Source organism: Neomonachus schauinslandi, chromosome 1 (genome assembly GCF_002201575.2).
Source record: "Neomonachus schauinslandi chromosome 1, ASM220157v2, whole genome shotgun sequence".
Lineage (NCBI taxonomy): Eukaryota > Metazoa > Chordata > Mammalia > Carnivora > Phocidae > Neomonachus > Neomonachus schauinslandi.
The window spans coordinates 130,161,836-130,189,361 of NC_058403.1; the positions used below are offsets into that span (position 1 = coordinate 130,161,836).

The 27,526-nt window shown below is 49.6% G+C and overlaps 1 protein-coding gene across 1 annotated transcript in view; it reads right to left on the bottom strand.

The window, feature by feature from the left end:
• Window positions 1–15,708: 15,708 nt before the first annotated feature.
• Window positions 15,709–27,526, bottom strand: part of TBC1D5 (TBC1 domain family member 5) — a 412,307-nt gene continuing 400,489 nt past the window's right edge. Inside the window, exons 20-22 of the mRNA XM_044920546.1 lie at window positions 26,097–26,176; window positions 25,137–25,292; window positions 15,709–19,618 (exon numbers count right to left, since the gene is read on the bottom strand). Of these exons, the coding sequence (XP_044776481.1) occupies window positions 19,316–19,618; window positions 25,137–25,292; window positions 26,097–26,176 (539 nt within the window). The 3' untranslated portion in view covers window positions 15,709–19,315. The remainder of the gene's footprint in view (window positions 19,619–25,136; window positions 25,293–26,096; window positions 26,177–27,526) is intronic.

The following is a 27,526-nucleotide window of genomic DNA, read 5'->3' on the forward strand; positions in this document are numbered from 1 at the left end:
AGGGAGCCAGTGTGGTTCATAGCCTCTCGATGCCTCTTACTGTGAGACTCTGGGCAAGTTATTTAACCTCTCTGTGCCTCAGTTTTTTTCTTCTCTAAAATGGGATAAGAACACCACCTACCTCACAGGGAAGTTGTGGTGATTACATGGTTAATATATGTAAAGCAGTCCCAGTCCTAGCCCATAAATGCTTGCTAAGTAGGCCTTTCCCTGCTGGGAAAACAATTTAAGGCCAATCAAAGAAGAATGTTAATAAAAGACTCGTTCCTATAAGTAAAAAAAATTGAGTATTCATTCTTAACTTGAGTCACTGCAGGTTAATAATGTAGAGATTTCACCCTCAAAGAGAATGTGGGTGCAAATCCCAGCTCAACCATATACCACCTGTGCCCAACTGGAGTATTGTTCTAGCCTTCTCTCCTGCCCGCCCTCCCTCATCCCACTAGGGGTCTACTTCCCCTCCTACTGAGTCACGTGACTTGCTTTGGCCAATGGGCTGTTGGCAGGCATGGTGCAAGAGGCTGAGTTGTGTGTGCAGAGTGGGGCTTACTTGCAGGGCTTCTCTCGCCATGGGAAAAATGTGTTCTCGCCTGCTAGTCTAGGGACAATGACATTTTAGCAAAACTTACATAAATTATCTCCTTTAATTCCTACCACTATCCTAGGAGAGGGTCTTGTCATCTCATTTTGCAGATGAGGAAACTGAGGCCCCACTTGGGTCCCAGGATTCTTACTGCAGTCACATCCCTGGTTGGTAGCACCAGGAGACTTCACCCCTCTGGACTCAGGGCAGGGCTTGGGATTTGAGCTTCCCCTGAGCAGGAGTTTCTCCAGAATCAGACTCTCCATTGAAAAACCCTGTCCCCTCCAGTAGGCATGGGTAGGTTCCAGAGCAGCAAAGAGGGTGCCTGCATTTTCCTGCTCAGGCAGACAAGGGCATTGAACAGGTTCTCTCAGAAAGAAAACTTTTGCCCCAATGGATCTAATTAAGTGTTTAGTGTCTGGAGGGAGTGAGCCACTCCTGTCACTGGGAGGTTTAGAAGTTGACAGTTGATGGAAGATAATTTCTTGAGGCCTTTAGATGCTGCCTCCAGGAGCCCTCAGGTCTCCAGGGAGGAGAGACCATGCTTGTCTGCTGGTGGAGAAGGAGAGAGGGGTGTGGACAGAAATCCTGGGGTCAGGGAGTGTCCAGGTCCCTGAATCAGATTCCTTACCAGCCAGCTTGTCCCTGAGTGTCCCAGAGTCCAATGAAACTCACAGCCTTTGATGTTGGCAATGGGGGGAGAGGGGAGGAGTCAGATAGGGGAGGGACAGAGGGGACACTGAGGCAGGAAGTGGCTGAGGACAGAGATTTCACTGCCATGACCAGCTGGCCCCATTCACTCCCACATCCAGGAGGGTGGGGAGGTGAAACTGCTTCAAGGGAAAGTTCACTAGTGAAAGTTGTTTTTCCCAAGACCCTCCCGTGCTACAGACCTTCATCCTATCCCTCTCTCGTTATGACCCCTGCAGGTATGTACTGCCACTCCCATTCACTGATGGGGAAACTGAGGCTCAGTGAGATTAAATGACTTTTTTTAAAAAAAGATTTTATTTATTTATTTGACAGAGATGGCGAGAGATGGAACACAAGCAGGGGGAGTGGGAGAGGGAGAAGCAGGCTTCCCACTGAGCAGGGAGCCCGATGTGGGTCTCGATCCCAGGACTCTGGGATCATGACCCAAGCCGAAGGCAGATGCTTAATGACTGAGCCACCCCGGTGTCCTGAGATTAAATGACTTGACCAAGGTCACCCCACTGACCATCACATCTGGGTGTGTGTGTGACTTCTGAACCATGCTCTTTGGGGAAAGTCGGATTCAGTTCCTGTCTCTACCCTGCTTATAGGCATAAATCATATGTGGGACTCATGGCCTGGCTTCTGTTGAGATGTGTTCATTAAAATTAAGAACATGATACCTTATTTATTTGGCATTAGAGGTTGTGGTATTCTTCAAGTCTGTTTGCTAGAGCTCACTAGTTGAAGCGTTTCGATTTCTGTAATTGTCAACGAGTTGAGGTGAAAATTGCTCTCAAATGCATGCCATCTGTTGTTGTCTTGTTGAGGTGCATACGAAGCATAGTTCAGCCTTTTCCAGAAGGTTCTGGTAACCGTTATGAAGGGTGCTCAGCTGTACAGATGCCCTTTGGGTTGCTTACAGGCATTGGATTATTCATCCTGCCTTTTCAGCTTTATGGGGTGCTTCTCCAGTCTCAGCCCCACTGTCATAATGTCAGCTGTAACTCCAGCTGGTGTCAAAAGCCATCTCCGTGCCTTCCATGCCGCTGTGGACAGGGGACAACGTGGCCAGGCCTTTAGGTGGGTGTAAAATATGCATTACAAAATGTGAGGCAGTGGCTGACGGGCCTTCTACAGGGACTTTGTGACATTTACAAATTACTATCGCTCCTCCGTGTCTTGTCTGCTTTCTTCCTGACTCTCAGTTGCTTTATTGTCTGTGTTGCTACATATATTACATCCAGATGAGTGAAGATTTGCGCATGACAGTGGAGTAATGTTAAGGAACATCTATGGCTGGAAGCGAGCAGAAAAAGTCAAGTGCATGTGTCAAGGGCCTTTTAAGAGCCTGTACACCAATGTAATTAGCAACTTTATTTGTAACAGCCCCAAACTACCCACAGCTCAAATGTCCTCCTGTGGATGAGTGGATAAACAAACTGTGGTACAGCCACACCGTGGAATTCTTACACAGCAACAAAGGGGGCGAACGATTGATCTATACACCTTGGATGGATCGCAAGAGCATTAGGGCTGAGGGAAAAAGCCAGCCCCTGAGGGGGGGGGTCACATACCGATTCAGTGTATAGAACACTCTCAAATGAGAAGATGATAGCAATGGAGAACAGACCACTGGGGGTTCAGGGGACAGGGAGGCTACAGCTATAGAGGGGCAGGAGGGAGTCCTCGGGTGTCCTGACTGCGGCAGTGGCTCTGAGAATCTGTACGTGCGGCCACATTTCACAGGCCCCCCCCCCCCCCACACACACACAAGTGCATGTGAAAAGGGGTGAAGTCTGAGTAAGATCTGCAGTGTACTTGGTAACGTACCAACATTAATTTCCTGGTCATGAAAACTGTTCTCTGGGTGGGAAGATGTTACGATTGGAGGAAGCCCAGTGAGGGGTGATAGGAACTCTGCGCACTATTTTGGCAGTTTCTTTTTTAAAATATTTTATTTGTCAGAGAGCGAGCGAGCACAAGCAGGGGAGCGGCAGGCAGAAGGAGAAGCAGGCTCCCCGCTGAGCAGGGAGCCCGATGCGGGACTTGATCCCAGGACCCCAGGATCATGACCTGAGCTGAAGGCAGACATTAAGACTGAGCCACGCAGGCGTCCCTATTTTGGCAATTTCTGTGTGAGTCTAACATTACTTCAAAATAAAAAGGTAAATTTTTTTTTTTTTTTTTTTTTACAACTGTGTAAGAGGGGCACCTGGGGGGCTCAGTCAGTTAAGCATCTGGCTCTTGATTTCAGCTCGCAGGTCATGACCTCAGGGTCGTGAGATCAAGCCCCGCATTGGGCTGTGCACTAAGTGTGAAGCCTGCTTAAGGTTCTCCCTCTCCCTCCACCCTCCTTCCATCCCTAAAAAAAAAAAAAAAAGCCTATGTAAGAGAGCCAGTAGAAACCTTGTGTTCTCAATTATCTCTCCCATCTTTCCACGCAATTGTGAACTTTCCAGTTATGTATAATGTTGAAATATAAAATCACTTTTTCCAAGTTCTTCTGGTTTATTATTACTATTATTATAACCATAATTATTATTCATCATGACTTTTTCTGAGCTCTTTTTCTTATTAACATATTATTTGTTTCAGGGGTACAGGTCTGTGATTCATCAGTCTTACACAATTCATGGCGCTCACCATAGCACATACCCTCCCCAGTGTCCATCACCCAGCCACCCCATCCCTTCCACCTGCCTCCACTCCAGCAACCCTCAGTTTGTTTCCTGAGATTAAGAGTTATTTGTCTCCCTCTCTGGTTTCATCTTGTTTCATTTTTCCCTCCCTTACCCTATGATCCTCTGTCTTGTTTCTCAAATTCCTCATATCAGTGAGATCATATGATACTTGTCTTTCTCTGATTGACTTATTTCACTTAGCATAATACCCTCTAGTTCCATCCACGTTGTTGCAAATGGCAAGATTTCATTTTTTGATGGCTGCATAATATTCCATTGTGTATATATACCACATGTTCTTTATCCATTCATCTGTCGATGGACATCTTGGCTCTTTCCATAGTTTGGCTATTGTGGACATTGCTGCTATAAACATTGGGGTGTATGTGCCCCTTCGGATCCCTGCATTGGTATCTTTGGGGTAAATAGCCAGTAGTGCAATTGCTGGGTCGTAGGGTAGCTCTATTTTCAACTTTTTGAGGAACCTCCATACTGTTTTCCAGAGCGGCTGCACCAGCTTGCATTCCCACCAACAGTGGAGGAGGGTTCCCCTTTCTCTGCATCCCCGCCAACATCTGTCATTTCCTGACTTGTTAATTTTAGCCATTCTGACTGGTGTGAGGTGGTATCTCATTGAGGTTTTGATTTGGATTTCCCTGATGCCAAGCGATGTTGAGCACTTTTTCATGTCTGTTGGCCATTTGGATGTCTTCTTTGCAGAAATGTCTGTTCATGTCTTCTGCCCATTTCTTGATTGGATTATTTGTTCTTTGGGTGTTGAGTTTAAGAAGTTCTTTATAGATTTTTGGATACTAGCCCTTTATCTGATATGTCATTTGCAAATATCTTCTCCCATTCTGTTGGTTGTCTCTTGGTTTTGTTGACTGTGTCCTTTGCTGTGCAAAAGCTTTTTATCTTGATGAGGTCCCAATAGTTCATTTTAGCCCTTGCTTCCCTTGCCTTTGGTGATGTTTCTAGGAAGAAGTTGCTGTGGCTGAGGTCGAAGAGGTTGCTGCCTGTGTTCTCCTCTAGGATTTTGATGGATTCCTGTCTCACATTTAGGTCTTTCATCCATTTTGAGTCTATTTTTGTGTGTGGTGTGAGGAAATGGTCCAGTTTCATTCTTCTGCATGTGGCTGTCCAATTTTCCCACCACCATTTGTTGAAGAGACTGTCTTTTTTCCATTGGCCATTCTTTCCTGCTTTGTTGAAGATTAGTTGACCATAGAGTTGAGGGTCCATTTCTGGGCTCTCTATTCTGTTCCATTGATCTCTGTGTCTGTTTTTGTGCCAGTACCATACTGTCTTGATGATGACAGCTTTGTAATAGAGCTGGAAGTCCGGAATTGTGATGCCACCAGCTTTGCTTTTCTTTTTCAACATTCCTCTGGCTATTTAGGGTCTTCTCTGGTTCCATACAAATTTTAGGATTATTTGTTCCATTTCTTTGAAAAAAGTGGATGGTATTTTGATAGAGATTGCATTAAATGTGTAGATTGCTCTAGGTAGCATAGACATTTTCACAAACTTTGTTCTTCCAATCCATGAGCATGGAACGTTTTTCCATTTTCTTGTGTCTTCCGCAATTTCTTTCATGAGTGTTCTGTAGTTTTCTGAGTACAGATTCTTTGCCTCCTTGGTTAGATTTATTCCTAGGTATCTTACGGTTTTTGGTGCAATTGTAAATGGGATCAACTCCTTAATTTCTCTTTCTTCTGTCTTGTTGTTGGTGTATAGAAATGCAACTGATTTCTGTGCATTGATTTTATATTCTGCCACTTTACTGAATTCCTGTATGAGTTCTAGCAGTTTTGGGGTGGAGTCTTTTGGGTTTTCCACATAAAGTATCCTATCATCTGCTAAGAGTGAGAGTTTGACTTCTTTGCCGATTCAGATGCCTTTTATTTCTTTTTGTTGTCTGATTGCTGAGGCTAGGACTTCTAGTACTATGTTGAATAGCAGTGGTGATAGTGGACATCCCTGCCGTGTTCCTGACCTTAGGGGGAAAGCTCTCAGTTTTTCCCCATTGAGAATGATATTCGCTGTGGGTTTTTCATAGATGGCTTTTATGATATTGAGGTATGTACTCTCTATCCCTACACCATGAAGTTTGCTTGTTTTTTTTTTTTTTTTTAAAGATTTTATTTATTTATTTGACAGAGAGAGACACAGTGAAAGAGGGAACACAAGCAGGAGGAGTGGGAGAGGGAGAAGCAGGCTTCCCACCGAGCAGGAAGCCCGATGCGGGACTCGATCCCAGGACCCTAGGATCATGACCTGAGCCGAAGGCAGACGCTTAACCGACTGAGCCACCCAAGTGCCCCCACCGTGAAGAGTTTTAATCAAGAAAGGATGCTGTACTTTGTTAAATGCTTTTTCTGCATCTATTGAGAGGATCATATGGTTCTTGTTCTTTCTTTTATTAATGTATTGTATCAGATTGATTGATGATGTTGAACCAAACTTGCAGCCCAGGAATAAATCCCACTTGGTTGTGGTGAATAATCCTTTTAATGTACTGTTGGATCCTATTGGCTAGTATTTTGATGAGAATTTTTGTATCCATATTCATCAGGGATATTGGTCTGTAATTCTCCTTTTTGGTGGGGTCTTTGGTTTGGGGATTAAGGTAATGCTGGCCTCATAAAATGAGTTTGGAAGTTTTCCTTCCATTTCTGTTTTTTGGAACAGTTTCAGAAGAATAGGTATTAATTCTTCTTTAAATGTTCTGAGCTCTTTCATTTACCCAAACCAATGACCCAGATTTGTAACATGAGACCAGAGGAGGCTGGGGTAGGGCGGGGGCTGGCAAGAATGGTGACATTAGACCGTCACCTCCATAAAGACCTATATGTTGTTTTTCTTCCTCACTACCTCTTCCCTAGTGCTTAGAATAGGGTCTGAAATGCTCAAGAAATATTTGTTGAATGCATGTGTGCAGGTCCAGATCTATGTGTCCATATGAGCGTAGGATATGCACGTGTCCTTTTCTTGGGTACTCGCAACTATATTTGACTATTTGGAGATGGAATTCAGTTTTATTGAGAGAGAGGAGGGAGGGGGGGACAAGGTGGAGGAGGAGAGGAGGGTATTTACTGAACACAGTGCCCAACGTTCTCTCAGGCCTCTTCCCAGGCAACCCAGGCTCCCACTGATGGGCAGCAGCTACTCTCTGATGGCTGTCACTATAGACTCATTTTTGTCTTTTCTTGAACTGTATCGAAATGGAATCCTAGTAGGTATTCCTCCTTGTTTGGTTTTTGCAGCTCACCCTTGTGTCTGTGAGATTCATCCATGTTGTGTGTACCACAAGCGCATTCCTTTGTACTGCTGAGCTGCCTCCCATCTTAACGCTGTTCCACAGTTTGCTTGTCCATTCACCGGCCGATGGATGGGCGTGGTTTCTGGTTTGAGGCTATAAGGAACAAGGCTGCTCTGAGTGTTCATGTGTAAGTCTCTCTGTGAGATGTGTATTTCATTTTGCTTGAGTAAATACCTAGGAGTGTGATTGTTAGTAGGTATGTTTGACTTTATTAGAAGCTGCTGATCTATTTTTCAAAGTCCTTGCACCATTCTTTACTCCCATTAGAAATCAAGAGTTCTAGTTCCTCGTCTTTGCTGTCCCAATCAGAAACAGGCTGTCGTTGCAGGAACATATTGTAGCCCCCGTCACTGATGGGCTGCTTCCCTGTCCCCCTCCCTGCTCCCCACTGCAGCTCTTTGTGCAGTGCCCAGATCCCATGCTCAGGAGGGATGGTGAGCGGCGCCTGCACCCTGAGCTCTGGGAGTCCCCACTCTAGACCCCTATAGGTGATTTCTGTCCAGTTACGACCTCTTATTTCATCAATAAGGAGACAAGACTGGCCCAAGGTCACCCAGTGAGAAGCAGGGCCAGGGCGGAAACTCAGATTCTTATTTCCAGCTTGTGCTCCTTCCTAACACCAGAAAGTTGTCTCTACACTGTCTTTCTTTCCTTCTTTCATCCCAGCCTCTCTGCCTTTGCTCGTGCTGTTCTCCTATCGCAGTGCCAATCTCCCTAGGTTCCCATCTGACACAGCCTGGCTGTTCTGAGGTGATTCCTTAAATCTGAGCTTTGAACCTCAGCTTTGAACCATGGATTTTCTAGAAGCCTTCACCTCCAACAGACATACCCCAGAGTGGGAAGAAGGTCCCAGAAAGGCCTCGGAGTCCGCCGACCTTGCTGGGGGCTCACGGAGGGCCGTCCCCAACAAGGAACTCCCCCCCGCCCCCGTTCCTCCCTGTTCAGGACCTCACCTCTGCACACTCTGCTGCTCCCGCTGTCTGGAATACCTCCCCACAAAACTGCCTGGTCAACTCCAAGTTCCAGCCCAATGCTCTACTTCCTTGGGCAAGCCCACCTGCTACCCCTTCTTCCTGGTTTAGGGCACATCCCTCTTCTACTCCTGAGTCTGCCTTTTCCAGATTCACAAGTTGTCATACTTGGACTTGTCAGGAGATCTACATGGGGGAGGGCAAGTTTCCCAAGGTCAGTCCCTTGGCTGGGTTGGGTATGTGGCCCTCGGGATGCACCACAGTCCACCACATATGGGTGCCTAGTAAAGGGCTCATGTGGCCTGTCACATCCATGTAGAAGGACAGTGAAGTTTACACCTTAGAAATTAAATGTGGTTTTGTGGCTCTTCCTCATGACCAGGGGTCAGGGTTGGACAGGCCAATGTCTACTCTCATGAGTCATACCCTTTCCTTACTTTGACTCATCTGCTCCTCACACATGTTCTGAGAGGCAGGCAATGTATCCCATTCCCAGGTAAGAAAATGGGGGTCTAGAGAGGTTGTGCAAGTTGCTCAAGGGCATACAGCTTATGTGGGGCAGAGGCCCTTCTTGAACCCAGATCCATTGTCTGCACAATCCCATATTCCTGCCCTCACACACCTTTTCCATGGAGAGGCTCCTTGCTCTTGGTTCATAATGGGACAGTTGCACAAGGTACGGTGCATGGACCAAAATTAGTCGGAAATTTTGCAACCACATCTATACAGGAAAATCTAGGTCACTCATTGAAGGCTGATTTGTCTCTTCAAAGAAAAGGGTCAGTGTCTCCAGGGTGACTTTGGGTCATAGACGTCATGAGCTGACTCATAGTTATGGGGCTCTTTCCCAGGTGTTTCTGAGAAAAGACGTCTAGGTACCCAAGTTGTTTTGCAGCCCCATCAGAGCTCAGGGAACATTGGCAAAGAGATGGGGCAGACCAGAACTTTCCTGGGGGTGGGGGCAAGGTGAGAGAGAAGAGGTGGTCTCCGGGGATACCAGGGTATTTCATGGCAGGTGCTAAGATGCCTGCTCCTTCTCCAATGTTCGAGTGAATCGCCATTGCCACCTAGGTGAAATTTTGTCCAAAGTGCATTCTGGGAAAAGAACTTGCAAAATCCCTCTCAGAAAGAGGCTTGGAGCCAGCATGTCCCTCCCCCAACCCCGGTCTGGAATTTGCTTTGGAAACCACCCTCCTGGGCCTCCAGGTGCACCTTCTGCTCCTGGACATCTGACCAGGCCTCACTTCGGCTAGGAGTTCATCTGGATCTTTTGCAGGTTAAAAACCACTTCTTCTCATTGCATCTTCCCCTGAATGACAACTATGGCTTTGAGCAGTTCTCTTCTTGGCTGAATTAAGTCCTTCAAGACATGTGGCCACTCAACTCTGTACATTCTACAGAGTTGGATAATAATATGGCCATTTCTTTGAGGAATCCTCTGAATTTTTAAACTGTAGGCACTGACCCAGTAGTGGGTCATGGGATTAATTTAGTGGGTCATGCCCAGCACTAATGAAATAGGTAGAAGGTGTCAGAATCAGAAGGCATCACATGCAGCATGAGCAAGTTTGTTTCGTGAATCTTCTATTTCAGTTGCTTGTGTGAGTCTGGGAGCGCAGGGTGTGGTAGAGGCAGCTGACTGGCCACCAGGTCTGTGCTCCCCTCCCCCAGAGTACACGTGCCCCTCTGGAGGGGGTGCCCTGCTGGGAGTGACTATTCCCTGATGCTCGCCTCTAGGTGGGGCCCCTGGCTGACTTGCTCTCACCAATGGAATGTGATTGAAAATGACCTGGTACTTCTAGGTCAAGGTGGCTGGGTTCCTGTGTCACTGTGTGGAAGAGAGCCACCCACAAACCAGGAGACCTTGCATCTGCAGTTACATGAGTGAGAAATGAACTTTCCTTTTGTTAAGCCACTGACCTCCTGGGACCTGAGTTATAGCCCTTAAGGTTATCCTGTGTTGTGTGCTGTAAAATGTTTTTCTTAATGTGGGTTATGGTCAAAAAAGCTTGAAAAAAGTACCTGATCCTTCATTTTTCACCTGGAGAAACCAAGTGTCAGAAACTGTGAGGGGCTCCCCAAAGTCTCCTGAAAGAGCTGCGGCCAACCCCTGCCTAAGCAGGAGGATAAACGCTTGGCCTGGGTGGGCTTTGTGTCTTGCTTGACAGAGCAGAGCTGACTGCCAGGCTCCAGGCTCCTGGGACAGTGCTCCTCCACACTCACACACGCCAGGGGGCATAGATCTGACATTTGCGCTCTGCTACTGGGGACCTCTGCCCACAGCTGGGGACAGGAAGGGTGAACTCTGCCTGGCCTGCTGAACTAACGCTCACCTGGCTTCTGCTCAGGCTCTGTGGTTAACATCTCTGTGGCACGCCAACAGACTTTCTCTGAAAGTCTGAGTTTCTCTGAATCTCTGAGGTGCAGGATTCTGAGAAACCCAGCAGCAGCCTGGCCACCACCATCAGAGCACTAGGTGAGTCACCCACACACGCCCAGGAATGACATCTCCATATTTCACCACATGGTGAATTTGGGCCCTGGTGCTGATGCGGACACAGGCAGGTGGGAACACACAGAGGTCCCTGTGCTCACGCATCCCACAGACCAGCAGAGCCTGGCCACCCGGGTGCTCGAGGCCACCTCAGACCTGTGGGGGAAGGGAGCAAGGCTTGTGCCTTCCCCATCGCCTATCCCGTGGGGTTATTTTAAGAGTTAACAATGCAAGTAGCCGCTGGACAGTACCTGGCACTTAACAGACTTGATCCTACTTGCAGCACCCCTGAGAGGCGGCCACACTTTGCCTTCTCCCCAGCATGTTACAGACCAGGAAATGGAGGCTCTCAGAGCTCCATTGTCATACTCAAAGAACCCTCTTAACTGGCTGAGATTGGGCTGGAGCCCTGGCATCTTGAGACTTAAGACAGGCAGGGCTCAGGGCACTGGAGTCCGATGGCACTAAACTCTCCTCTGAATGAAGGCGGGTTGGCCAGGAGGAGTGACACTGGCCTCCTTCTCCCTCCAGTCTGTCAGAGCTGGCTCTGGCTCTTTCCCTGGGGGTAATGTTTGTGGGAATGAAAGCAAAGGGTGACAAAGAGGCTTAGGAAAAACCTAGGACAGGCTGGGTCTCAAAAATCTGGGGAGAAAAGGGTTTCTCAGCCTCCCAACTCCTGCATTCCTGGGCTGCTAGGGTCGTCTACTCAGCTCCTCCCCCTCCATATGTTCCTGGGTCATCACCCACATCCAGTGGTCCAAGCTCAGTCACTGCAAGGGAAGTGTGGTCCAGCTGTGTCCCTGCCCAGGGGGTAGAGGAACTGGACTTTCTGAAGGGTTTCTGCTACATCATTCTCCTCTGAAATTATGTCCTTCATTCATTTACAAAGGCAATGCATTGAGTAAGAAAGCATTGCCTATCTCCCCCACTGGACCCCAAGCTCCCTGACGACAGGGATCTTATCTATCTTGTTCACTGCACTTCTCCAGCTAGAACATAGTAAGTGCTCAATAAATATGGGTGAATGAATTGCTAAAGCTCAGGCCCTCTATTCAAGGAGGGAAATGCAAGTTCTGGGCTTGGAGGGCTGGGAAAGATGGATGGTCCTAAGATGAAGGAGTTGAGAAGAGATGAGTCCTGCTAGTTAGGGTATCAGGGAAAGTTGTCCATTGCTGCATCACCACCCACCCCAAAACTTAGTGGCTTAAAACAACAATAGTCATTTTGTTTGCTCACGATTCTGTAATTTGGGAAGGGTTCAGCTGGTATACCTTGTCCCTGCTCCATAGTGTCAACTGGGGCCAAAGGATCCACTTTCGAGATGGCTCACTCTAAGTTAGCTGCCGGCTGTTGGTTTCATATAGACCTCTCCGCAGAGCTGCTTGGGCTTCCTTGCACGTGGTGACTGGCTTCTACCAGTGAGTATACCAAGAGTCAGGAAGTAGAAGCTGCCTGTGTTTTTAAGGTCTGGGCCCAGAAACTGGCATGGCATGATGTCCTCTATATTTTACTGGTTAAGAAGTCGGAGCTAGGATTCAAGGGGCTCTTGAGGGAAAGAGTGTCAAAAAGTTTTGGGGCCATGCCTTGAAACCATCACAGAGGGCTTCCTGGAGGAGAGGAGTGAGCCGCTACAAACACTAAAGGTTTGAATGGCCCCTGTAAGCTCTTCAGTATGGCTGGAGCAGCCTCGGTCGTCTGCAGCATGGCTGAGGCCTTGTTCCAGCTACCCTGAGGAAGCCTCCAGTCACTGGGCATGACAGACTGGCCATAGCACTTCCTGTCTCACATGTGCTTCTACAATGTTGCCTGTTTCATCAACAACTGGACTCTATCTACTTCCCCTCCCCTTGAAACTGGATGGACTTGTGACTACTTCAGTGAACAGAATGTGGCAGAAGTGATGCTGGGCGACTGCTGAGTCTAGGTCCTAAAAGGGGAGGTGACTTCCACTTAGTGCTCACTCTCTTTCTTCCTCTCTCTCTCCAGACACTTGCTCTTAGAACCGAGGCACCCTGCTGCCAGGAAGCCTGGGCCACGTGAGGAGGCCACCCATAGGTGTTCCAGCTGATAGCCCAAGATAAGGTCTTAGCATCAACCATCAGGGACCAAGGGAGCCAAACTTCAGAGGATTCCAGCCCCCAACTTTTGAGTCTTCCATCTGAGGCCCCAGACATCAGAGGTACCAGTGACAAACTATCCTCACTGTGTGCCATCTGCATTCCTGACCCCCACAACCCACGAGCATAATAAGTGGTTACTTCGTGCCAACTTCTGGGTGATTGGTCATATAGCCATAGTAACTGGCACAGTGGGCAAGGTGAAATAGAACAGTGGGACTTCCAGAAAGCAGTTCCACAGGCAGGAGGAGTCTGGTGGACCCCACCAGAGCAGTCTGGCTATTGAAGCTGGCCTCCACCAGGTATACATTGGAGAGCAAGGGCAGGTGTTTTGGACAGAGAAAACCACTTGTGTGAGGCTTCAAGCTGGCAAAGGGTCCAGCAGGAGGAAGGCCAGGGGGCTAGAGCACAGCCCTGCAGGGACAGGGTGCGTGTGCAAGGGGCCACTCTTCATCCTGAGCACTTGGAGGCCCCTGGGTCAGAGCTGCTTCCAGGTGAGGAGGGGAGAGGCGGAGGCAGAGGAACAGGCCACTGGTCAGGCCCAGCGAGTAAGGAGGAGGCCTCTGCTGTGGTGGGGCGTGGGCAAGAGGGCCTGAGCGAGCCATGGGATGGGTGAGGACCAGACACTGTGTAGGAACCAGGGGCTCCTGCCTGGATGGACGTGGGACTAGGACCAGAAGCTCAGGCGGCAGGAGGTGGGGATACCCGTGTGGAGGGATAAGGGTGCCACTAGAAGGGCAGTATATGATATGCTCCTTTTTGCAGCATGGCCTTTGCTAGCTGTCCTTCCTCTGGGAAGATGCCCTGGGGAGGGGACATCTACTGCAGTCCCTTTCCCTCTTGACTTAAACCCTGTGACCTATCTCTTTATTCCTGAGACTGAGAGACACAGGAGAGCTCCCGCTGCTGGCTGCTTCCTCAACTATGGCCGTGACGATGTCAGGCCCTCAGGAGCCTGCTGGGCTTTTCCCCAGCTGGGGACACTCTCTGGCCAGAACTGAACGATGGACAGTGTCGAGCCCACATTACAGCACGTGCCTGGGGGAAAGGCAGCCTGCTTGGTGGCTGTTAAGTACACCCTCCGCTCTGATCCTAGCGCCGAGCACCTACTGACAGCAAGTGGGATGCCCCTCACTCAGCAGCAGGAGGATGCCTGGCACACCGGGCCTAGCTCACTGGCCTCACCTCGGAGCCTTCTGGAGCCTCCCTCGCTGGAGGACTTCCCCTGGGCTCCCTTGGTCCTGAAACTGTTTCTGGTGTTCCTAGTACAGACACGGGTCTCTTCGCCCCTTTCCTGGCAGTCTGGGGGCCCTGGTGTGTCCCAGCATCCGTGCAGCATCCCACTCTGAGGGTGCTGGGTGGGGTCTGCTGAAGGCACGGTGGGCTGATGCTGGATGGATTCTCTGGGTTAGCGCATCGACGACCCGGCCTCCACGGTCTGCCACCATTCTGTGAGAAGGGTCCTTTCTCACAACAGATGTGCCTCTCAGTGCAGAAATTTCTGGTGACACCTACGCATCCTTAAGAGGCAAAGAACGCTGTCTGCGACAGAGGCAAATCAAAATTAAAACAGCTGTCAGCAGCCCCTCGAATGGCGCTGTCAGCCGTGGGGGATGGTCACGGGGGAGGGGCTGGGAACTCAGTGGGCTGGGGAGCACCAGCTCACTCAGAGGCTGCCCTGGCCCTGGATGGGACTGGTGAGACCCTTCCTCTGCACAGCCGTCTGCGAGGACAGAGGACCCACCTCGATCACCTGCAGCCTCTTCTAGCTCACCTGGTGGAGGGGGAGCCAGGGGCATGGCTTCTGCCTGAAGAAGGGGCCCTGGAAGGAAGATGTGTCAGTACGATTCCCCCAGAGCCGGCCCTGAGAGAAGCTGAAGAGCGGCTCGTTTCGGGGGGAGGAGCAAACACCATACAGGGGTAGGGAAGGGAGTCAGGAGAGGCAAGGCCACCAGCACCCGGACTCAGGCCTGCAGGGAAGGCCCCTGCACTCACCTCTTCTCAGCCGGTGACGCAGGTAGAACAGGAGGAGGATCCAGCAGCCCCGAAGTCGTCTTCCCAAGGGCTAGGGGTGAGGCACCGACCACACCTGCTCCCCCAGTCTCTGCTCCCAGTGGCCAGGGAGGGATGCCGGTGTGGGTGGTCATCACTGGTCAGCAGCATGAGCCATTCTGAGAAGTGTGCCACGCCCTCCCACCTTTCCAGGGCAGAACAGGTGGGTAATAGAGTCCCTTGGGGGATATGGGTTGTGCCCCATGGGAGGGAAAGCCCCTTGTTGGCTGGGTCTGGGACAGAGACCTAGGCTAGGGATGGGTCCAGGCACGAATTCTGGCAGTGGCACAAAGGTACCACTGGCCTCCTAGTTCTACCTAAGCTATGCAGGTCCGCCCCCCCCCCCCTTTCCTGGTTTGTCATTTAAGACTTGGAGTGCACTCTGCACTGTGGCCCTTCATCCAATCCCATGTTAGCTGGGTGTAAGCGAGGCTACCAGGGCAAACCCGGTGTGGAGGGGGGACAGTGGAGAGAGGGTGGCAAGCTGTTGGGGCATTGCCCCCAAATGGCTTCTTGGACCAGTAGGTGGAGCAGGGCCCAAACTGGGGAAGAAGGGACCAGCAGGGTTAGGCGTGAGCCCTAGGTCACTGCCTCATGCAGTGACGCAGGTGAGGCCAGGCGGGGGGCCCTGCTGGCCACGCCCTGGACGGGTCTCCTCTGGGTCAGGCCTGCTCAGCACGGATCCCCTGCCTGGAACAAGTCAAGCTACGTTCTCAGTTTCACATTAGTCTTTTATTATAACCGTACTGAATGGAATCACTTTGCCAAAAGGAAAAGCCATTTCTTAAATCAGTATGAGTTACAGCATAAAGATAAATGAGAACAAAGCGATAAGATGTAAATGGCACAAGAGGGTAGTCCATAAGTCAAATGAATTGTGCCATCGTGAGACAAATTATTACGACAACTTTTACATCAAAGTGGTCTCAAGCCTGTTTACAGGAACTTTTTCTTTTTAACACTATAAAAAAAGAGCTTTTGAAAGTAACACGGTGGGGGGTAGCAGTAATGGCTTGGGAGAAATCCGGCTTGTCAGGTGCTGTCCTTAATTCACCCGGCCTCCTCTCCCGCCCGGCGGACCACCAGCGCCCCTGCTCTGTACATGCAGGGGTGGGGCCAGGTGTGCACCTGTGGGGCAGGGGGATGGCCCAGCCTCCACGGGACAGCCACCCAGAGGCCCTGTGTCCCCCATACACGCTCTGGTTCTATAACCACCCCAGGGGGCTGCTGCTTAAAATAAAAACAAAAATAGTAAATCTGAGTCGACTCTGACAGGTCAGCTGTCGTTAGCAGACCCCATAAATGCCACTGAGCTTTGTGTCTGCTCCTCGTCTCTGACAAAGTGGAGGTGACATTCCTGTTCGTGGTGGGCAGTCAGACCTGAAGGACCGATGCACGGGACTGAACTCAGTCAGATGCAGAGAAGGCAACGCCCAGGGAGGCCTTGGTTTATTTTTAGTCACACTCATTCTGCAGTGATACTATTTCCAACCAGACTGCAGGTAGCTGTGAGCAGTAGCAGGAGGTCAACTGTGGAAGAATGATCCAGTATAACTGAATGTTTAAAGTGTTTTATGACCCCTTGGCACATATAAAAGGTAAGGCAAAGTCGTAATGATTTTGTTTCTCTAATCTGTAGCTCTCATATATAATGTAGAGGTAAATTTTAACTCATTTCCAAACTGATCAGAAAGGAATGCATGAAACACAGGTACTTGTATTAAAAAAGTGGATGACAACAAAAATTCATCTAAGCTTTATATATATAAAATATATTTAACTGCTAATAATCAAAACATGAGAGGCCTCCACTGATTGTTAAAGAAAAACAAAAAAGGTTTCAGATATTCAGGATTTTAACACTTAAACGTAAGTACTTGATAAAATAATAAAAAAGGAACACATTCTTTAATAGCACTGTAACTAATAAAAATGCAAACGATGCTCAACTATGGAGAATAAAAAGTCACTTAAAAAGATCAAGAGAGTAATACAATTCTCAAACCCCACGGACCTATGGGAATTTGAGGGTGGCACTGCCCACATCCCACTCCCCCTCGTGTTTCTTTCCTCCGAGGAGGGAGCGGCTCATTGGGGGCCATAGAAGCAACGCCTCTGAGAGACCCCCTTGGTTCTCACGTGGCACCAACATGGAAGCACAGAGTGGAGGACCTGCCCCTAGTGTGCTGGAGGGCTGGGAGTTTTCAGGGACCGTTAACCACCCAGCCAACTGCAGGGAAGTAGCCTAGAGCCTTGTACTGGGTGGGAACTGGGCCCCCCCCACCACTGGACTATCAGGACTCTAGCTCTCAGGGCAACGAAACTGCCAAAAGCAGATGACTAGGACTCACGGCCATGGGACAGCCATCTCCATGGCCCTTTCCACTGTCTTGGAGCCCTGGCGAGGATAGCTCCGCACTTCTTACCTGAGAACTGAAAACACTGACAATGCCCCAAACCAGGTCCTCTGAGGGAAAATCATGGCAACCGTGTGCAGTCGCAAGGCCATTCACTGTATGGGAACCTTGGGAGCAAAGTGTGGTCAAGGTGACACACACTGGGCAGTAACTTACTCTATGAGTCACCTCCAGGGGGTGCTGAGCAGACCACTCCATGGGGGAGCTGAAGAGCTCAGCAGCTTGTCTTTGAGTAATCATGGAAGGCCAAGCAACCCTGTCACCTGAGCAAAACCAGACTTCGTATTCATCGTCCATGCTCACGTGTTCAGAGGTTCTCCTGCTAGAGTCTGAGGACAAACTGCAGAGCTAACTGGGACCCTCTCTGCAGTAGCTGACTCCGAGTCATCACTGCTTTCTTCCGAGAGCACGTGGGAAATCAGGTCATTATCACACTGTAGAGAAATACAGGGTTAGCAGTGGGAAGGACTGTAAACAGTGTCTAGCCTTTCAAACTTAGATTTTCACTGGTTCACGTGAAAGCTTCCACCGCCTAGAGGCCTTGCCGTCCTCAGAGGAGAAGCCCCGAGCACCTGTCACTGCAGGGTGAAATGGGCGCTGTGGCTATCCTGTTAGAATGCCTGCTTGCACAAAGGACAGGGAAAGTGTCCTTTTCGGGGCCTTTCTTCTTAAGGAGAGAAACAGCTCATGTGATGCTTTCTGCCCAGCAAGATTCCATAAGCTGCCAGCTGAAAAGGGGGACTCTCTATTGTGTGCCCAAGCCCAGGAAGGCACCGGGCGGGTCAGAGCTGGTCCTGTGGTGCCTGGGACGCGGTGCACAACTGAACCCAGGCCCCGCAGCTCCTCTGCCTGGCTCCCGGCGAGGGAAGGGCTGTGCAGAAGTCCTGCATCTTCCTGACGTCTGGAGTGTTCTGTGGGAAGCCCTGCTCCCCCAGAATGGACTCCAGGTCGAATTCCCTGTTACTGCTACTTTAAGGCCAATGGGAGGTCCTGACTCTGGATGGGAATGAGCTTGGGTTTTTCCCTTTATTTCTCAATTGACAGGTGACAGGTGTATTCCAGCGCCAAAACTAGAGAAACTACACCAGAAAACTGAGAGATGTCTGTCCCATAGTCAGGGTCACATTTTCCAGTTCAAGAAGTAATATTCTTACGACTTCTGAAATCAGTGCAGCAAAGACTGGCTTAATGTGACCTTCGTTTTCTGGTTGTGAAGGATTCTAAAGGGGGAAATACAGTTGTCTGAGGAGGGACAGTGATGGCCAGAGTCTATCTGGCCTGAGGTTTGGAAACATACTCTTCTTTAACAAATGAAAAAATCTAAACCCCATCACACCTAAATAGGATTCCTAAGTTTAGACCCTGTTTCTAAAGATCACTGTAACTTTCTGAGAGGTCAGTGATGGGTTTTTTCTAGCCCTGGAATCCACCAGTTCTAGTCCATTCTGTTGTATTTGGCTTTGCTGTATGGCTTCCCAAAGGAGGAGTGAAATAGGCTGAGAGAGAGATTTCCAGAGAATAAGCCTTCTTGATCTCAGTCAATTTTCCTATGCCTGACGCTCCAAGGGAGGGAAGATTTGAAACCAACTCTTCTTCCTTCTTCTAGTTATAATTAATGGAGTTGCCACACCTAATTCTTAGTTGGGGAGAAGAGGATCGAGGGAAAATGATTCTAATTGTGATTTGGTCTTTTTTTGACAGTGAACATGATACTGGATACTTAACCCTGGTCTACCTCAGAGCAAAGGCGGGGTGGGATAGGGCCCTGAAAGCCCTGTCTGCATTTTGGTGAACATCTGTCTGTGTGCTCTGTGGCCATCTGCCTCTCTCTAGAGGGTTCTGACGGGTTGCACTAAGGCCACAGGCATGCTGGGAAAGAAGTGTTGGTTTCAGAGGGGTCTCCACTGCGGAAGCCCCAGCCAGGCCCTGGGGCTGCTGAGGGGGGTGGCAAGTCCCCACGAAGGAGGCCAGGGGCACTGTGGTCAGATGTCCAGGGGGCTCACAATGGTGAAGCCAGAGTCCTTGCTGTTGCTGCTGCTGTCCTCGTCGGGGCTAGAGCTGGGGTTGCTCGAGGAAGCCGAGGCAGGGCCCATTAGAGGGTCGGAGAACACGAGAGGAGAGCGGGCCAGGGGCTCGCTTCTCCCAGAGGTGCTTCGGAGGGTGCGAAGAGGCTGGGACTGGCCTGAGAAGGACCCCTTGGCGCTGCCCCCCTCGTCGTCTTTGGAGACCAGGATGAAGTCATCTGTACTTCCTCTGTCCACGTGCCCTGGTGTTTCTGAAGAGGCCTGTGAAGTACAGTCAGAAGTACAGGTGGATGAGTGAAGACTCCAGTGAAACAAGAGAACTAAGCAGTGGCCCTGTGAGCCGGGGGCGCTTCCCGGAAGTTTAGGCCCTATGCTCTTCCTTGGAAAGATGCGGTGTCTGGTCCTGCTTCCCTGAAGCCCCGGCACTTCCCGGTGGTGCGGGGCCAGTTCCTCTGAAGCTGGGTGCTGGTTTCCCAGGGCAATAGAGTAAGCCTCCTGCTTGGAAAGTTAAGAGAGGCTGGCTCAGGAGGCAGGCTGCAGAAAGAATCCCCATCCGTTCACGTGGCACCCTGCCATGCACATCACTCATCTTCCTTGGGCTTTCATGTTCTCACCTGTGACATGGGGACAAGGACAGCATCTCTGACCCAGTGTGTGGTCACCACGCATTGAGATGATGCGTGTGGCTGTGCATCGCATAGGACTGGATCCCTAATATAAGCCCAGACCTGGAGTGATTTTATTACCTGCTTAACGAAGAGCTTCAGGAGGGCCTAGTGTATGTATCTTCTAACCAGCTCAGCCCCGGTATGCACTTAGGGGCCCCTGGGACAATGGTGGCAAACACGAAAACCAGGAATAGCAACTGTAAAGTATATGGCAAAAAGCATAGACAGTATTGCTTTACAATTATTTTCCTTTCTTCTTAAGCAATTATGAGTAGCATTTGATTTTTAACTAAAAAAAGCTGACATCCATGAACACCAGTAAAGGTTTTGGGTTAAACCCAGAGAAGCTCCTGCCTAGGCACCCTGGGACACATGTGGATGTTCCAAAGCCAACCTGACAGAAGACGTACTGATGTAAGCAGATATCGTGCCCACGGCCTGCTCACCACCGCCCCCCCCCAGCCCACCTACTCTCCCACAGCATGGGTGGGGACTGGCACCCAGGTCTGAAGTCTGACGAGCTGTACAGAACCCCTTGGTTGGAAGTGCCCCCTGCGTCCTCTGGCCCCCAGACTGGTATGGCCTGGGCCACCCACGGGCTGTGGGCAGAGCCTGGACAGGTAGTCAGCAACATTTCCAAGGGAAATCTGGACCTGACAGTCCCCTCTCTGGACTACATGTTCTTGGTGACATGGGGGTGGGAGGTGGGGGAGGGCGGTGAGTGGCCAAATAATGGCTCATGTGCCTCCATCCTCTGACCATTCATCCAACTTTAAGATCTTTAACTGGGAGAAGAGAAACAGAATTAACTTTAAGATCACAGTGCTGAAACAACAGGCCTTGAAATTCTTCATCTCAAGTTTTAAAGCTGTTTACATTCTAGCAACACATTAATTCTTAAAAAACTGAGGCGATACGCAGAACATGGCATTCTGGCAGCAGAGGATGCGATAATTGGCACCAGGACAGTTTGGTAGAGAAAGACCATCCCACCATAAGGTGCACCCAGTCGGGGCTGTACCACCCTCGCAGAGCCTGGAGGGGACACGTGCGTGCAGCCTGTCCCCCCCCCCGCATTTGCACACGGGGTGCACGTAAGGCTGGGTGGGACCTCAGTTTCATCCTTCTACCTCCAAAGTGTGGACGCTGTTCATATGACCGCTGTCCTGAACTATAAACTGTGAAACCCTGGACTTCTCACCCCACACAGGGTCTGTGGCTGGAGTGCTGCCCGGTAGAGCTTATCTGAGGCTGAAAATGAGAACAGCATGTACAGCAGGCCCTATTTTCAGAGTGGCGTCTCTACTACAGAAATAGCATGATAACCTATTCACCTTTAGCTTAGAGTGAATACAGTACAAGATGTTGAAGATGAGAAATATGTTATAAAGCCTGTGCCTGGAAGTAAAGGTGGTTCCTACCATCACTAATTATCTGGCGCATTTCTGGGAAAGTAGGGAAGGCAAGTTATAAATGGTGGGTAACTGCTCCGCTCCCTATTCCCAGATAAAATCACAGACTGACTCAGACAAAGCCTGGTACAGCCGGCAGGGCCTGAGTCACCCCCTTCTTTTAGCACCCCTCCTCACCTTTATATTACAGATCACACAACGACACCCAGATCAGAGGCCTGGTGGCTTGGCCAATGTCCCAAAGCAAATGAAAAGATCTGCCTCTTCTGGATTCCCAACTAGAACTTTCTCCTAGACACAAAGATGCCTTCTTTCTGGATTTCTATACAATCTTAGCTGCTACCTGGTTCTGCTTATGTCATTTACAAAAACTTCGGAAATTCCTAGGTCAATCCTCTCTTTTTGCCAAACACAGGCATGTACTATACAATTAAAGAAGTTTTTCAACCTGTCAGTCCTGCTTAAAACTGGCCAGGACCAACACAATATACAGCACCCCTCCCCCAACCCTGCCATTCACCCTGCCTCATTTCTTACCTTTTGTTTAGGATCATGAGCTTAGGGTCATGGAGTAGAAGCAGGTGAGCCCAACTAGAGACAGCTGTTCAGCAGACATGTTCCAGAGTGACGGAAGGGTTCTCTTTCTATGCTAATAGAGTAGCACCCAACCACATGTGGTTATCGAGCGCTTGAAAGGTGGCTAGTATGACGGAGGAACTGTATTTTTAACTTAATTCTATTGAATCTTAATGAGATAAGTTTAATTTTAAATCGATGTGTGGCTAGTGGCTACTATATTTAGACAATGCAGCTATAGGCCATACAGGTAAAAATAGGGGCCCCAAGCACCAGTGAGGCACATGATAGGAGCTGGTTGTCCTACAAGGTCCTACCTGCCACTGGCGTAGATTTGGGTCAAGTTCACCAAAAGCCTCCCAGAAGAGTATGTGAAAGACGCTGGGAGGGAGGGCCAAAATGTGGCTCTCTTTACAGAATACAATTTTGCATCTGCCATTTTCAGAGCTGGAGACAAGATTTGTGAATCAAATGGAAAGAATAATATTAGCCACATCCCCATCAACATGCCAGTGGGAAGCAGGGCATGTGCATGTCCACAAAGGAAGAGCCCTGTTGGAGTTCCTGATGGGGAAGGGCACTGGCCGGGGGACCCTGAGCCACCTGCCCCAAGGTGGGTCAGCCCAGTCCTCTGCATTATCCTTCACACATACTTTAGTGCTAAACCAAGAAAGCAAAGACATTCCTAAGTTAGGGATGAGCTGTGGCAGAACCTACCACAGACCCCACATGTAGTGATTACATCTCCAGAAATGTCTCAAAAGCCTGCCTCCACTGCCCTCCCCCTCCCCCCCACCCCCCCAGTCTCTGGCCCTCCATTTAACAGGAAGCTCTTGAGCAGGGGCTACATCCCATAACCCTGAACACCCACTGGCTGGCACAGCAGGCCCTCAGCTCACATTTGGGAGGCAGGAGGGGAAAAGCCTTCAGAACTCCCACTTGGCACACATGTTCCTGTCCAGAGCCAGCCCCCAGCCCCCACCCCGGTCCCCACAAGCAGTGAGAAAGTACATCAGCCAGCTCCAAGGCCTGACCGCCGCCCAAGGCTTGGGACAGGTTCCTAAGGAAAGATGGTGGGCCAGGACTTCCTGTCAGGGGGCCCCTGTATGAGTCTAGTCCAGATTCCTGCAAGGCCTCAGACACTCAGCTTTTGGGGGGACTTGCTGCTTCATCTGGGACTTCACTTGGCTTTCCTCCCCTGAAGATGAGGAGAGAGCACTGCTTCCCTATTTTTCCCCTCCTCGGGTAAAACCCCTTTTAGGAGGACAGGTTTTTTATAAACTGCTAACACCCTTGGGGAAGAAGCCATGGCAGGAATGAGAAAAAAAGGAGAGCCCTACTGTTTGCCCCTTTCCCACTTTTCTCCTTTTCCACCTAACCCTACAGAGGCACAGAAGGCAGCGGTGGGGTGCTGGCGCAGGACGGGTTGGCGGCGTCTCAGAAGCACATGCGGACGCACAGGGCCTCTCGGGTGCTGCACAGGAGTGCGGCTCTGCCCGCGCCGGGGCGTGTCCTAGTTCGTGTCACCTGCGCCTCGTGGCCGGCGCACCCAGGATGCACGTGGGGCTCTGCGGGGCAGTGGTGGCCACAGGTAGTTCTTACAGATATGAGAACCGGGAAAAACAATGGCAAAGTATAATCAAGAAGCTTTAAATGTGGCAAATTCATTAGTGTTTTTGAAAGGTGTTTTTCAGTATTACTTTTATATATTCAACTACAAAAAAAAATCACGCTGAAGTTTAGAATAAAATTGTCAATTAAAAATGGTTGGGGGTGAGCCTAAGCTCAACAATATTTGAATAAAGAAATGATTATTGAAAAATTAAACATCTGTTTAGAGAAGGAGAATGTGGAGGAACTAATCAAATTAAACTTGCAACGTTAATGCTGTACCCATGTGGCCAAAGATGCAGACTAATGGCTCCATGAAACCTTCCTTTTAAAGCTGGATGAAATTAACCACATAAGGTCTCTCTTCTTGAAAAGTACTCTTTGTGGGGCGGGGGGTGGGGAGTACTCTTAAAATAAAAAAAATTCCATTCTAAAATACCATTTTTTTTAAATCATAAAAAATAAATAATTTACAAGCATCTGGATGCTAGTTTTTGAGAAAGAGCCTTAGATGAGATTTTGCTAATGTTCATTTTTCCAGATGAGACTTTGTAAGCCATTAAAAAACATATTACTAGGGATTTTTAGTCCTAGCAAATATAGTGAGGAAGCACGGTGGAGCTGGAAGCTTGCTGGGTTGGGACAGGAATTCTGAAAACACGATGCCTGGCCAGCCTGTGCACCTCCTGGGCCTTCAGTGTCTCACTGGTAAAATAAGCAGATAGGACTAAGCCCATGAGGAATTTCCTGGATCCTTTCTCACTGGAAAAGTCTATGTTTCTACGTTAGAATAAATTACACACAATGTCAACACCTTGAGAGCAGGGGGCAGCAAAATATGGCCCATAAGCCAAATGTGGTCTGTGGCCTCTTTCCGTATGGCTCGAAAGATGATAATGGCTTATACATTTCTAAAGGTTGTAAAAACAAACACACGAAATGCAAAAACAAATATGAGACCAGACCACATGTGGCCCACGAATCCTAAAATATTTACCATCTCATCCTTTATAGAGAAAGTTTGCTGACCTCATTCCCTTAGAGGATAGACATTAATGAGAAGCCCTCCTCCATGAGGGCAGAAAAGGTTGTAGCCAAGAGGAGTCCACTGAGGACAGCATCAGAAAAGTAGGAACAGTACTTCCTGTGCTAACGGGGACTGGAGGCATCAGCTGGAGGCACCTACCCATAGCTGAGGCAGAGCCGTGACTTTCTAAGGCCACACAACAGCACTGGCAGGACGTTCAGGCTAAAGCTGCTGCATACAGGTCTGTAGATTGTACACTGCACAACTCTAGGAGACAATGGTCTCCCGTGGGGCACTGGAGTATGCAATTTGCCCGGCTACACAGCACCTCTGGGTCAGGCCACCTGTGGTATTTTATAGTTGAACTTCGCACATGGTAATTTGAAATGACTTTGGTAAAGTTTTTGGTATTCACAACTTTCAAGACCTTATGTGGATGTGCCCCCATCAAGTTACTGTGACATTGTTCACCAGAGCTCTTATACCTGCTTGGTGGCCCCAGGCATTTCGTCGCTCTGGCCCCGGCCTTGGCCTTGGCCACTGGAGCAGTAGTGGTCATCTGAGATGGTGATCTGCTCATTCTCCTCAGCTTCCAGCTGACTCTGGTTGAAACGCAGAGAACCTTTTAGAATGTCTTTGATCTAGTTTTCAAGAAGAAGAAAATAAATGGAAGAGATGAATGAGTTTGTTTCATAATACTAGCTAAACTTCTAACATTTAAACTAGACTTATCCCTGACCACTTTTTAATAGTATGGATATGAATATATTACCAGAGGAAAGGAGTAACAGAAAAAAAAATCCAACTCTATCAAAGCCATGGACTTACTAATGACCAAGGAAAATTTCAGTCTTAATGGCCGGGTTCTCGCAGGGTGAGCCCTGGGTGTCACATCCTGGGCAGGAAGTACCATTTGCTTACCTACCCAGCCCCACGGAACAGCCCTTAGCTACCAAACTGGCTGCACCCAGCTGAGCTGTTAATAACACAGGCAGACATCTGAGAGCAACACGCTCTCTTCATTAACAGGTATGTTCCATGCAGCCCTCCAAGCGTTGGGGAAACATGGTCCTTGTGGGTCTGAGGCCTGCCGTGGGTGGTGATTATTACTTGTGCTCCAAAGACAGCATGGATTTATGGATGAACAACTGAACATGCTGCTGGACCACAAAACACCAACTCCGGGTGAGGAACAAACAGAATGGCTTTGGTAAGAGGAAGAAGCAAGGGTGGGGACAGACAACTAGCTTGAGCTGCAAGCTCGTCAGACCTAATTGCCAATAGGACCAAGAGGTGTAAGGAACTGGGGAGTCAGGATGGGCTCTGCCCGGGAGGAAATGAGGGGCTGGCACTAATACCACGGTATGCCATGCCATAGCGCGCCCTCCCCAACAGGCACTAGAAGAATGGCCAGTGGATTGCAAAGTCAGGTCAAATGGACATACCTGTTTTAATCCTGCCAGAGAAACCAGAATTTGATCTTCTTTTTCCAAATTTTCTTGTAATATCACATCTTGAATATTTACTGAAAACAAAAGAATGACATTTTAGAACTAATGCTCTGAGTATAGCTTACCTGCTAGCCACACCATAACTTGCTTGGAAATTTTTCTGTCCAATTTCATGGCAAGTATTTCCACCAAGGATGCTCTGCCCAGCTGCAGATGAGGCAGGTGTGGGGGAGAGCAGAGGGGAGCCCTGAGCCCAGTATGCACAGCCTTCCCACCAACGCGCCAAATACATTCTTACAACGACAGATGGGTCTTCACTTCCACAGGGAGAGCCGGGCACCTCCTGCTAACCTCTCATGTGAACGGCCTGGAGCATTCATCCAGCCTCGGGGAGGAAACATTTCAGCCTGGCCTTCCTACACTGCCTCGTGGTTCAGTGATGTTAGCTCACCTCTCTGAAGGCCAGGCCCTCCCAGGTGACTGAAGTTAGTAAAGTGACCGTCTTTAAAGATTTAAACAGTAAAGCACATCGTCAGTTCAACAAGACGGTAAGCATGACAGGACGAACTCACGGCACTGCAGAGGTGCCATCAGACAACAAGGCCTACGGAGTCAGCCGGACGTCGTCGCAGGAGCTACTTCTCTCCGTCCTCCAGAAGGCTCCCCCTCCACGTGAGAAGTCCTTCATCAGGCCCAGTGTGAGGGATCCAGCAAGTCAGCTGTGACCGCCAGGCTCAGCACTGCACCGAGCTGCCCACCAGGAGCTCCGACAGGCAGCGGTGCTCGGCGCTCCCCCACCGCGCGCCTGAGGGAGGCACACAGCCCTCTTGGGGGCCTGCTGAGCCGGATTCTCAGGGGAGCTCAGGGGGAGGGGGCAGAGCCCTCTCCCCACCCCGGGGCTAGGCAGGAGAAGGTATTGGTGGGGGTGACAATAACACACACTTTAAAAAAGATACTTTTAAGCACACCAGTTGGAGAATCACTACAGTAAGTAGGCTCACCCTCCATTAACACCTGCTTTCTGATTTTGTGGCCTTAAAGCACACCTCGGGGCGCCTGGGTGGCTCAGTCGTTAAGGGTCTGCCTCTGGCTCAGGTCATAATCCCAGGGTCCTGGGATCGAGCCCCGCACTGGGCTCCCTGCTCCGTGGGGAGCCTGCTTCTCCCTCTGCCTGCCGCTCCCCCTGCTTGTGTTCTCTCTCTCTCACTCTCGCTCTATCTCAAATTAAAAAAAAAAGCACACCTACTTATAAGGTCTTACCTGCCCCATGCTTATTCATTCAGTAGAGCTGCCCCAGTCTCAACTGGGGACTCCTCAGTTCCATGCCGGGCCCCCATCGGCCACCAGAGCGACGTGTCACTCCCTGCTTGCTCACCCCTGCCCTGCTGGTGCCAGCGGCAGAGCCGGCCCACTCTTCTCCTGGC